This window comes from Mixophyes fleayi, chromosome 9 (genome assembly GCF_038048845.1).
Source record: "Mixophyes fleayi isolate aMixFle1 chromosome 9, aMixFle1.hap1, whole genome shotgun sequence".
NCBI lineage: Eukaryota > Metazoa > Chordata > Amphibia > Anura > Limnodynastidae > Mixophyes > Mixophyes fleayi.
The window spans coordinates 117,000,217-117,013,952 of record NC_134410.1 but is presented as its reverse complement, the minus strand read 5'-3'; the positions used below and the strand labels follow the sequence as shown (position 1 = coordinate 117,013,952).

Sequence of the window (13,736 nt, the reverse complement as noted above, 5' to 3'; positions counted from 1 at the left end):
TAACCGCTTTTGAACCTTTAAAATGTTATTCCAGGTTACTTGTATTGTATCGTCACACGAGACCAGTTCAGCAAAGGTTAGCAGGCTATTATATACCTTAATATACGAGGTGGTAACGCAGGCACTGTATGAACGTGGTCCAAGTATTTTTTATAATAACATATTTTCATTTTGTATTTTGTGATGATATTTTAGGGGGCTTTGTTATTGCTCAGCACCTCTTTTGCAATGTACCTCTCTCCCCAAACAAAGGGCTTTTTGTCTGTACTACATGCGGCCCACGTGCATCTGTTTTACAAGCCAGCTCGGAGCCTTCCAAGACGCTGGGTGAGAGAGAGTGTGAGGGGCCAGGAAAAGCAGCACAGCTTTGGCTGTTTCCCATTTTTTCCGTCCGTCTATTTTGAACTCTTTCAGCCTCTGCCAGTTTGTGAGAAGGACTGACCCAATGATTCCTGTACCCCTCTCTTGTATTCGCACGCTGACCCTTTCTACGCCTGATACTTTTATGCTTGGAGAGAGTGGATTATTGGCGGTCAGAAAAGGCAGTATTGTGGGCAGGCTCGCCATGGTCTCACCGGTGAGATCTGCAAACTGGTTCGATACCGCAGCGCGAGTGGCCTTAAAGCCAGCGCCATACCTGAGAGTGATAGGTTCAAAATTGGACCATTTCCATGCATGCCCGTAACTCTAGCTGGCAGATCCCAACTATCAGTCTGTGTGGAGTCCTCTTCCACTTGCATTAAGGTGCTCACGTCTGATTTGGCCACTCGGCGCACACGCCAAGCTGTGGAATCTGTCCAATTTGGCCATCCGTTTTGCACGGACACATTGGTTAATGATACTCATGGCTCAGGCCGAGAGATGGGACCAGCCAGTGTGTGTGACCAGAGGATCATATAAAATAAGCCAGTGTAGATGAGGAATAAGTAGATCAGTGCTCTGAGAAACCTTCCCCAACACTCTGTGATTTCGAACTGCTTAGGAAGAGTAAGAGCGCTTAGCAAATATTCTGTTACTGTAGCAGGGTCTACTTGGGGTAACACCATTGCTCATATCTGTTCAGATTGAAAACCCCCTTTTTCTTCACATACTCACAGGTGCAATAATCACTGTTTGTTTTTCAAAAGCATTGACCCCCTGTGTCCTTGCCTAGTCTGTGTTTCATATGCACTCACGTATTTTAATTTAAAAGGGTGCAATGATGAAATCCATAAGTCGTTGACGGCAGAACACTGAGGATCACTTTGTGCAGTAAACCTCATTTGTCATAACCGAAATGAACATAACTACTCTATAGGGTTCATACTTAGGGCTCTAACTATCTTACAGGTCTAAGGCAGAAATTTTTAAGGGGTGGCAGAACAATTACTAAATGTTCTTTTTCTTGACTTTTATTTAAATTGCAGCTGGCCGATCTAGATGCACACTCTTACATCAAATCAAGGTTTACAGGGTATGAGCATGTGATTTTTATAGTACTGTCCCAAATACCCACGGGCAGAGGGTATGTGTCCTAATGTATTAGGTTGTGTTCTCAATTAAACAAGATGTTTGGTTGAGAGAATTGGTGTTATGACCTATTACATACCCGTCTTTCATTATGGAGGTTTGACCTAGACACATATAACAAGTAATCGCCTTTGCTTTGTAGAACTGGTATAGGGATATTTTTGTTTCTGGCCATGTAAGTTTCTTGAACAAGAGAAAAATGAGTAGAAATGATTGAAAGCCATCTTCTTATCAGTTAGGGGAATGAAACAAAAGTAGAAATCACAGTTCATATATTAGGATGATATCTCTGGCTGTACAACAGGTTGGCAGTAGTAAAGGGTCAGTGTGTAAACAACACTCTGCTTGCCAATTAAGCAAATATTAAGTGTTTTCAATGTGAATTTGGGAAAACCTCAACATTTTTGATTTGTCTATTACAGAAGTTTTGTGACCCCCAGAAAATTTAAATGATTTCAAATTTTGCCAAACTGAGTTTTTAATGATCAATTTGGTAATCTCTAAACAGTTAATAGGCTTTTTTCGTTGTTGCATATGGTTAAAGTCGGCCTGTATTCTACATTATAGGAACTCCTACTGCTAGCCAGGAGTTCTGTGTCTGGGCATCAGTGATCTGATGTTTGGAAGCAATAGATTATCATCCTGAAAACTCAAGATCACCACCAGCTGGAGTTAAAGGGAACAGAATACTTTTTTGTTTTACCAAGCAGTGACTTTCACCTGATGATTATGACCTAGACATTGGGGTACTTAATGTCTAAGACAGCAAGGAGAGCCTACCGCCACGTGTGCACAGCCATATTTATTTCCATCTTAAATGTGTGCTCATGTATTTAGCTATATAAAGAAGTAGGAGTTGTTTTATATCCGTTGCCGTCAGATATGACACAGCTGCTCCATGGATACAGTTGTATGAAGGAGCATTGTTTATATCCGTTGCCAAGGGATACGACACAGCTGCTCTATGGATACAGTTGTATGAAGGAGCATTGTTTATATCTGTTGCCAAGGGATACGACACAGCTGCTCCATGGATACAGTTGTATGAAGGAGCATTGTTTATATCCGTTGCCAAGGGATACGACACAGCTGCTCCATGGATACAGTTGTATGAAGGAGCATTGTTTATATCCGTTGCCAAGGGATATGACACAGCTGCTCCATGGATACAGTTGTATGAAGGAGCATTGTTTATATCCGTTGCCAAGGGATACGACACAGCTGCTCCATGGATACAGTTGTATGAAGGAGCATTGTTTATATCCGTTGCCAAGGGATATGACACAGCTGCTCCATGGATACAGTTGTATGAAGGAGCATTGTTTATATCCGTTGCCAAGGGATACGACACAGCTGCTCCATGGATACAGTTGTATGAAGGAGCATTGTTTATATCCGTTGCCAAGAGATACGACACAGCTGCTCCATGGATATACTTGTATGAAGGAGCATTGTTTATATCCGTTGCCAAGGGATACGACACAGCTGCTCGTGGATACAGTTGTATGAAGGAGCATTGTTTATATCCGTTGCCAAGGGATACGACACAGCTGCTCCGTGGATACAGTTGTATGAAGGAGCATTGTTTATATCCGTTGCCAAGGGATATGACACAGCTGCTCCATGGATACAGTTGTATGAAGGAGCATTGTTTATATCCGTTGCCAAGGGATACGACACAGCTGCTCCATGGATACAACTGTATCCAGAGCTATCTCTTCCGGCAACAATAACAAACCCCTCCACCCTAGTTATCGCAAGGTGTGGCTGAAAAGCACACAATGACGTTAGAAAGATAAAGGGACATATTGAGTAAAAGTTGCAGAAGGCCACATAGAAATCATAAATTAAAGCAATCTGACTGTGGGCGACCCACATATCTAAAACCAAAATCCTCTCGGTACAAATGAACCGTTGATTTATGTTGTTCAGAAACAGGACAATAAATCTTTGTAGGTTTTTATGTATTTTTGTATTTCAGGCATTTTTCTTTTTCATTTCCCAGTAACTCCACCCTACTAATCATTATTGTCCTGTGTATCAGTCTCCCCAGTTCCTCCGAAGCTTAGAAGATCATCCATGTTTCCTGCCAATGTCTCTGTTGTGTATTCTGCATGCTATTATCTGGTAGAATGCTCTGTTCTTCTCTGTGTATTCCTGCGGGGATATTCCTATCGTTTCTATATACGTGTTTTCCCTTTTTTTTTTCTTTTTATTGTCTTCCCTAAAGGGTTTTCCTGGTGACTTCGGAGAGAGGGGCGCCCCGGGACTTGATGGCAACCCCGTGAGTAATTTTGTAAATCCCAACACAAGAACTATTGTTCTGAAATGAGGTGTTTAATTTTTTGCAGGAGGCTGTTAAAATGGAAATAGAGAAATAAGGAATGGCTTAAGTCACGCTCTGCATGAGGAGATGCTTATAAATGTCACTGGTCCACAGTAAAATATAAACAAACCAGTCCTGGACCGAATTTGGGACCAGTCTTGATACATGTTTAGCCGTTTAATAATTGGGGTAGTATACGCATCACCCCATTCATGTGTGTCTGATGCCTATACCCTGGAGTAAGTCCTTTTGTAACCTGAACTAATGTAGATGAGAGTCTAGCTTGTATGTTCCATAGACGCTAGTGACGGTACTGAGGCACGAGGCACCGCTATGAGAGAGAGAGTCTAATGCTCTAGTGATGTCACTAGCTCCTTGGGAATTGATAAGGGGTATATTGGTTCAGCCACAAACTGGCTGCATTAAGGGTGTATAGGTGACTGCTAAATTCTACAAACATGTCTTACTTTTGGTTATTACAGCGCCTCTAGTGGCCAAATATGGAAGGGACAGCCCTTGTGACCTCTCCCGTTAAGCAGAGCTATTTCGTTTTGTCCTCCGATCAGCCATTTGGTTGCAAATCTATGTTTTAACCTTGTCCTATTATTGACCAACTTTTCCTTTCCCCCCCCCCTCCTAAATTGTAGGGAGAGTTGGGTCCCCCAGGTCCTGCCGGAGTCCTTGGATTCATTGTAAGTACATTGTCCAATGAATGCTTCTCCTCCTGCCCAATAGTACCCAGTGAAATCTGGGCCAGCAACTCTGTTGACAAAAATGCTAGTTTGTTTTTCTTTTTGAGCAATCCGTCCTAGGATTAATTTAACGTTACCCACGCTAAGCCAGCACGTTTTTTACTCCCAGCAGAGGAGGTGTTTATTGTCTGTGTGTTTCCATCGTAAAATACCAGCTATTTTAATTAGGGAAGCCTGGTATCCGCCTTCAGTACGCTGGGCTGTGGGCGTGATTCTGTGCCTAGTTTCATATCCCCATCTGGAAGTAGGCAGCGATAGAATTCTCCCCCCCTCTTGTCTTTTTTATTTTTCTGTATTTATTTATTTATTTGATATGTTGGCAGGCTTCCACCTCCAATGACTGCAGAAGTGTTTTCATGTATAGTATGCAGGGTTAGCGTTTCTTTATAGCCCTGGCGGTTACATTAGTCCTGCAGAGTTATACATTTGGAGAAATCTATTAACTGTCCATGTTATAGCAACAGATGTAACGACAGTGTGCTCAGTTCCTCAATCACGTATTGATCAAGAGATCTGTGTGCTTTATAATGTATTTGTGCATTTATTTAATGACCCGCATTAATATATCTACCTCATTTTATATATGTATTTATATAGTGACAAGACTTGGGGGTAGATTTATCACACCTTCTACAAAGGAAAAGTGGATGTGTTGCCCCTAGCAACCAATCAGAATCTAGTTATCATGTTCTACAATGTACTAGATCAATGACAGCTAGAATCTGATTGGTTGCTATGGGCAACACCTCAACTATTCCTTTTTAGAATGTTGGATAAACCTATTTTATGTAGGAAGGAACCACTTTATTATTGGAATGAGACTGTAAACGTGAAGCTGGTGGTGGAACTAGTCACTGTCCTGCTCTCTTAAAGTATACCCCTTGTTTATAGACGGTGGAGGTCATTTACAAAGTGCAAATCGGCCCAGGTGCAGCACAAGATCCTTTTCTGGCGACACTGTGCTGCAATTGGCGCCGGTGCGTCAAGATCGCCGCCTGGACGTACGTGTTTGTGGAACAATATGGTGCTTGCAGAGGAGCAGGAGTTCCCACTGACTGATGGGTAGAGTTGGGTGGAACTTAGCATTCCTTGATAAATATGGGCTAGGAGCACTCCTGTTTCGTCTGGGTTTGCAGAGCAAGATTATGAACATGGGATAAGGGGGTGATCAGGGTGCGTTGGTTGGGGCGTTCCATGCTTTGCAGATGAGCCCACAGCAGTTTTGACTTGAGATCGGGTCTCATCCTGTATGGTTACAGTCCAAAACCCCAAAAAATGCTCTAAACACTTAAAACCCACATGCAGTAAAGACCTCCCTGAAGTCTCTTCATAATTTATTCCAGAAATAAGGCTAAGCCCAAGCAGTATTTTAGAAGAGAGACTGAACATTTGTACTGAAAGAAGCGCTGCTAAAGTGAAAGAAGATTTGACTTGCCCGTGTCATTTACACTCTTCATCCTGTCACCTACCCGCAAACCTAGATCCCCCATTACGACACCAAGGAGATTTGCATTGTGCTTTTATTGCCATTTTGTGACCTGAGCTAATACGAGGAATGCAGCCCATCAATTCGCTAGGACAGGTCAGGACAACCTGCGGCTTGCCAGGTGTTGTGAAAACTACAAGTCCCAGCATTCCCTGCCAGCTACCGACTGCCAAAGCATGCTGGGGCTTGTAGTTTCTCAACACCTGGAGAGCGGCTGGTTGTCCAGGCCTGCTCTAGTGGATAGTTAAAGGCTTGAGGCACTGGGTGACATGTCCATCCTGGTGCCTCAGGTGTTAGTGATGCCTATTGAGTTGATAGGTTGCATTGGCAGAATATTGCTGCAGCCTAAAAAAATCGCTGTGTGTGGGCGATGGAACCTCTTAGGAAAATCAGATCACAAATAATTAAATACTGGGGAGGTAAAATGATCCACTTAAAAAAAAATCTGGTTGTCTGAGGAATATTTAGAATTTTGCACACAAATGTATTTATTCTCTTCTTATTTTCCCGAAGAATAGTCTCATAAAGAGGGAATAGATCTCCGCTGCAGGAATAGATCTCCTCTCAAAGGAGAGCAGATCCGTTCCTGCAGCGTAGACTGACACAGTACTCCCGTGTGTGACTGATAGTCTGCTGTAGAAAAATATCATCAGGAAATTGTACCTTGCGTCTCGGTTGAAATTTATTACCTCGACTCCCAACTTAACCACATGGAAAAATAGTCTTTGCCTTAGAAGCCCTTTCATCCCTTGATAAGCAGCGAGGAAAGGGGACCTCACATTTTTGGAAGTGCTTTTGGAAACCCAGAGCCCCATGGACCTGTAAATCTAGGTGGAATACTCATAAAATCTTATTTGTAAATTATATTGGGTTATATTTTCTGTTGGTGTTTGATCTGTCTACGCAACTCTGTTTGGACCTTTGCCAGAGTTATGCTGCGGACTCTTGTGGCACATCAGCTATTTCATTCATTCCTCCTAACGTATCGAATGAACATATACATTATCCACGCTCAGCGGTTTAGATGCTCTATGCCGGATACACGGACAGATCCGGTTGACAATTGGAGCAGCTGGATTCATCCCATTTAGTCGTCCGCATGTGTGGCCAAATCAGACCCAGATCTGGTCGATCGGCGCCGAGGCTAACCGACCGTTTCTGCCTGTGTCGAGCCGGGAAGTGTACACCGACAGACTGTGTACGGACACTTGAAAAGAAACAGGATACTAAAATAAGACATTAATAAAAGACAGGGGGGTTCACCGTAGGTAACTTCCCTCTAAAAACGGACAGTTCGTAATGTTTATATTGAAATACAGTTTCACAGACTTGCTTCATGCAGTCCTAAGTTGAACTTTAACTGCAAGCCTCATACTTATAGGAAAAGATCACAGGACATGTAAAATGGCCTTTAAAGCGTCTTGGAGCTCGTGTCAAGTTATAGAGAGTGATTTAATGGACTTGAGGGACACGCGTGTCTGTCAGAACAGTTCCCTCTTTGAAGATGGAGGTTGTCATGTTCATGGTGCATTGAAGGCGATAGAAGGCTGACCACATGACCACCCAGTAGAGGGGACAGAGGTTAATACCATAGGGGAATTCAGAGCGGTTTGCCGTGCACATAACAAGACTTTGCTCCAAAGGTGAAAGATCAAAGGGCATCTAGGGGTTTAAGAGTATGTGGCCTTTAGATGTGGATAGAAACATTCTAGACGCTGTACATCAAGCTAAGGTAGCATACCGCTCTTCAGGCTCGTGTAACTATACACTCCAGCGTGTTGGGGCATGCTGGGTTTTGTAGTTCTACAACATCTGGACAGCCGCTGGCTGCCTGCCTCTACTTTCTATAATGTCCCTTTCAGTACTTATTTTAATGTTGAGCGTTAATCCCGCTAAAGGTATGTTTTTCTTTAGCCTCACTACAAATATCACCTGTTTTTATAAAGACGTAAGCACTGAATAGTCAATACCAGTTAATCTGAAAGAGCTTCATGAACCCGCACTCGGGACTGGAAGAGGGGAAAAAATACATGGATTTTTTTGTTTAATACTTGGCTGTGTATAAACATACCAATCAATGGGCTTTATGTGGGTCATTAACATATGTTGTTATTCCTGCAAATTACAGTGACATTCTGTTCATACTTATGATAATTAAGGGGCACAGGGCTGACCAATATTGGCTGAAGCCCCCATATTGTGCTAACCCCTTAAATGCTAAATTTGGGCGGCAGCGTGCTCGCAGTCGCTGGGACTGGATCCCGTCTGTCCCCAATGCGTTTTTTAGGACGTCCGCAGGTGGCTTATTCCCGAAAAATCGTATTAAAGGCCAGCAATTGGTGTAACGTGAGCCTAATGTGGTTGTAAATAGCTGGGGTTTGTCCTGGATAAACAGAGGCTTGAAGAGGTCTTTATACGAGGCAGTACAAAGAACAGGCTTGTTGTAGCACACGCTCTGCATCTCTGGCTGTGTACACTACTACTGCTCAGAAGTCAGGCTCTGCCCTGTAATCTTCCATGTATTTTAGAAAGCCGAATACTGTACCACTGCCTCATAATGACATAGCATTTAACATACTGACCCTTCTAAACTAATGGTTTACATAAAATGTAAAATTGTATTCATGTCGTATATTTCTATTCAAAGACTCCTTTAGAGTTTCCTACCCAGTTCTTATTTTATTATCCACCGTAATAATTTCTATAAGCCATGAACGACATGAAAAATACGCGCTATAAAGCGAATTCTGCGCTCTATCCCCGCTTAGCATTGCGGACATTTAAAAAGTATCTTTTAAAGATGGCTAAAACCATAGCTACTAATTGTGTTTACAAATACCGCAAACATTACACAGGAAAAAGTTAAGATTATGTGGTTGATCAGCCTGTTTTAAATTTATTCCAAGCATAGTTGATTAGATTAGAGCATAGTTCAGTTTCTTGGATTAATGATTTGAATTGCTACTGAAATGGATTAATCTCCTATGACGTATGTATGAAGAACGCAAGCCAAGACCTTTCAATTGCTAGCGGATCTGATTCCTATGCTAATTATTGCTGTACGAGTGAGCTAGGGTTATTGGTTATTATTGCAAGTTTTCTCATTGCTGATCACAAACAGTCCAACCAACGCGTTTCACCAGCAAAACTTCTTTAGGGGATTGGAACATAGACCTCGAGGATTTTTCACAAATCTACAACTAATTATTTGTATTTACCCCGTTTTCATACAAATGGACATGAATTGTTCTTGATACTTTTTAGGATGTGCCATTATACCCATATTTGCAGTTGCGTTGAAACATGATGGAAGCAACAAAATGTAGGACACAGATTCCAATATTTTTCTGCCATCATGATGACTTGTATTGTGTGTTGCAGTACCCATTGTATTTTTCTGCATATAGTTATGGCCACCGAGTACTATTATGGAGCGTGGAACGGGTTTATTCAGCACTGCTTCTGAGCTTATCATCATCATCATCATCTATTTATATAGCGCCACTAATTCCGCAGCGCTGTACAGAGAACTCACTCACATCAGTCCCTGCCCCATTGGAGCTTACAGTCTAAATTCCCTAACACACACACAGACAGACAGACAAACTAGGGTCAATTTGTTAGCAGCCAATTAACTTACCAGTATGTTTTTGGAGTGTGGGAGGAAACCAGAGCACCCGGTGGAAACCCACGCAAACACGGGGAGAACATACATACTCCACACAGATAAGGCCATGGGCAGGAATCGAACTCATGACCCCAGTGCTGTGAGGCAGAAGTGCTAACCACTACGCCACCGTGCTGCCCATGCTAATCTTCCCTTTGCTCAAATCAGCGGCTGCTCCTGGTTAGACTGAGTGGCCCCGTGCAGCTGCCTTGCCTGCCTGGTGGGAGTCCTGGTCCTGCCAACGCATGGCACCTACCTCTGCAACCGTCTAGCCAGGGACATCTGACTCTCCTGCACAGCTTGAGTCTTGCCCCTTCTGCACCGCTAATCTGTCACCCTGCCTAATCCCGGGGCTATTGCCTCACCTGCCCGAGTCTGTGTTAATGAACAGTGTAAACTTCCTTTGTTATAAAGACATTTCCAGGAAGCAACTGCTGCATAATCAAAACGTAAAGCCCAATATGACACATTGCAGAATATGCTGGTGTGATATGAGCCTTGTTCTAGAAATCTTTCATTGGTTCAGCAGTCACAGCCGGCTCAAAATGAGAGAGAGACTTTCCCACCAAGCCACAACCGGAGGGGTAAAGTAGTAGTTTAGCCTCATTGATGGAGATAATCTCACAGCTGGGAGTGCAGAAGCCTAATAAATAGCCCTTTGTGTTTTCTGCATTGAGACCATCCTTTGCCTCTCAGCAGATCAACTCTCCAGCACAATACCAGGTCCACTGATCTATATCTGTCCCAGGCTTGTTGAGAAATGAACGGCGCATCTCCAGTTTCTTTGATCCGGTGCCCCCCTCCCTCTCTGTTTCAGTAGTCGGCGACATTAGAGCCAGGTACCTAACAGACGAGAGCAGCGTTCGGTGCCAGCCATAGATTGTGAACTATCCCTGGCTCCTAGCCCGTGCTGAAGCCACTGAACACAGATGGGAAGATCTCCAATGTAGATAATGGACTAGCTGAAGACCTCACTTACCGCTGGGCCATAGGAAAAGCAACTCTTTACACGTGACCTTACTTAGCTATGTTACTGAATTGATTTGTAACGTTTTGGTGACGGCAACCTTAGTATTTATTGGACGTCACACAGAGCTGTCCGATGGGGGCGACCGCCCAGGGCACGACGCCGAAGGGGGGCAAAGTTTATGAACATTTTTAGGTTCATTTGGTTAAAATTGAGGGCTAGGGGGGGGGGCGGAATTTTTCTTTCACGTCCCAGGCGCTAAAATTTTAAGTTACGTCTCTGACCAGGTGAACATATCCAATACTTGTGCTATCACTGAGCTTAGCTGTCATCTACCAATGCTTTAAAAGCAGATTGCACCAGAAAATGAAGAAAATTCAGAATTTTGGAAACAATGCAGTATGTAAAATAATACTTTTATGGCCACTGAGCGGCACTGTTCTGCTTTTTTATGATATATTATTTATTTACCCTCCTCAGCACTTCAACATGGCATACCCCACTTTTTTTTAAATAAAATAATAATATATAAAAAATAGTAATTAGCACTAGGGCTTAGTGCCTCTCCTTTTTGTGCCTTTTCACCTACAGTGTGTTCCGATCAGAGATGGGATTGGAACCCAAGTTGTAAGGTCATATCTTAAAATCTGGCGTTCCCCTTTTCCTATGCCTCCCTTAAATCTACTTTATCAGAGTGTTGTTTTTAAGTTGCTTGTTTTATGCTTATATTGTGATTAAACCATACAGTCAAATAAATGGCTGAATGTTATAAATGAGGTTTCTCTATGTCAATCTTTCGTTTAGAATGCGCACATCTTTCTTTTGAGTGTTTACCTGAGCATTCTAATCTTTGTGCAGTGCCACACTTACCCACTGGAAATTCTAGTTCACCTGCCATCATATTTGCCCGCATTGGTGCTATTTTGGTAGCAAAGATCGAGCAAACTACAATAGTAGCCAAATGACGTTCCAAAAGCACTTTTTTGTGATGATTTTATGCTTTGCAGTCGATTTTAAGCAGTTTTAAACTAAAACTATGTGAAGTTATCCTGTTGTCTAAAATGTATTTGTTGTTACTCCTCTTAGGGGGACATGGGTGCTGTTGGATCCATAGGCTATATAGGACCCAAAGGTTTGAAGGTAAGCCCACTGACGTGGAGAACTTCACCTGCTGGCTTATTTTAGCAAACCACTAAACCTCTGAATGTAAATCTTCACATATGGACCATAAATGGTAAAAGACATTGTTTAGCTCTAACTTGAAATTCTTCTAAATATTACCGCACCGTCCATTACAAATTCACATCGTTATGGTATCCGGTGCAGGTTATAAAGCTGAGACGGGAGAGGGGGCGTAGATTAGTACTTAGCCCCCATGTTTAATAATGCAGCATGGCTCCTTGCGCTGGAAACACAATCAATGTCACACGCAAAGATGGCCGCTCTGTCGTAGCCTCCAAGCATATCTTGTAAAGGAGTCGGCAAAGCTGGCAAGGTGGTTTCTGATTGGATGCGATAAGTAACCTTCCAATCAGCTTCACACAGCCTCACTAGCTTGTCAAGGTGTTCAGCAATAACTGCCAATATAAGCTTTGATTGGAGGCACTACGTAGACATTTCTTATTTCAAAGCAACCTTATTATTGCTTTAAGACTGGCATGATCCACCTGTCATATCCGTAAGTTGTCCACACCCAAATGAAGAATTACATTGAAAGCGTTCCACAGAGAAATATTGAAGAGTCCATTCAAGGAAATATAATATATACATGGTTTTATTACAGTTATATTTATGTCATCTGTATGTGTAAAACTCTTAAGACAAATCTTCAACTTCCAAAGTTCTCGGAGCCCTCCGTGAGACCGCCATTAATGTACACATAGTATTTGTAGAGGGCTGGCATGGGAGTCGTCATTCTATTACTTTAAACGTTGGGTGTTTTTACTGTTTTCCAGGGGCTGCCGGGGAACCCAGGAGAATCTGGACTGAAAGGTGATAAGGTGACCAGAATACTCCCTTACTGCATTGTGCTTTGCATGCAAAGACTCCCATATCCCTGTCTCTTCTCAGAACTGTGACTTGTATACAGTAGAACTGACCTTGATTCTCAACAGGTGAAAGATATAAGCAGCATAATGGCTGGAAAAGGGAACTGGCCACATTGGGTTATTTACACGTCCCTACAAAAGTAACAATCACTGCTGGCAGGTTCAGAATCCAATAACCGTTCATGGTTTTGCTTCGGAAGGGATTGTATAACTTTTTTGTGATCTGTCACTCTCGCTGCATCACTAATTACTCAAGTGTTGCCCATAGCAACCAATCAGATTCTAGCCTGTCATTTTTCCAGGGTTCTGATTGGTTGCTTTGGGCATCAGTACCGTTATCCTTTCCAGCTGTAGAAGCACCTCATTGTGTGTGTGTGTGTGTGTGTGTGTGTGTGTGTGTATATATATATATATATATATATATATATATATATATATATATATATATATATATATATTTTAGTTTACATTCCATAAGTTGATAGAACATGAGATTTATCATATTTGCTTTGTGAGCCTGATGCAAACTATTTTTCTCTTTTGGCAAACTTTTTTTTTTAAAATTTTGCTAAAGAGAGATTACAGACAGGAAGTCCGTGGTGTGCAGTAAAATAACTTTCCACCCCCCACCCCCCACCATCACAACTTTGTCTCCGATATCTTCCATTCGAAATATGTCCCAGATAAGGCCACATATATGCTCGTGAATGCTTTCTGCATAACGCTTTCTTGCAATTTTTGCGTATTATCACCTTTAACTTTCAGTTTTGGTTTAGCGGTCAATGTGCTTTAGTTGCAATTGAATATTTTGCTTGACCTACTCATTTAAGAGAGCGCTGGAGACTTAGGAAGGCTTTGTTCAATATTTCAACTAAATTCTCTTGGAAAAACCTGGCCTACGGCCATTGAAGCGTCGCAGCGCTCAAATTGTGGTTCCTCCGTGCGGGCCCCTATTTAGGCTAAAGTGCTTTATAGTTGAGG

The 13,736-nt window shown here is 42.4% G+C and overlaps 1 protein-coding gene across 2 annotated transcripts in view; it reads left to right on the top strand.

Moving 5' to 3' along the window:
• Nucleotides 1-13,736, top strand: part of COL27A1 (collagen type XXVII alpha 1 chain) — a 199,965-nt gene that overhangs the window by 75,281 nt on the left and 110,948 nt on the right. For both annotated transcript variants that reach the window (XM_075185183.1, XM_075185182.1), the window contains exons 13-16: nt 3,740-3,793; nt 4,483-4,527; nt 11,794-11,847; nt 12,663-12,707. In XM_075185183.1, coding sequence (XP_075041284.1) covers nt 3,740-3,793; nt 4,483-4,527; nt 11,794-11,847; nt 12,663-12,707 — 198 coding nt within the window. The remainder of the gene's footprint in view (nt 1-3,739; nt 3,794-4,482; nt 4,528-11,793; nt 11,848-12,662; nt 12,708-13,736) is intronic.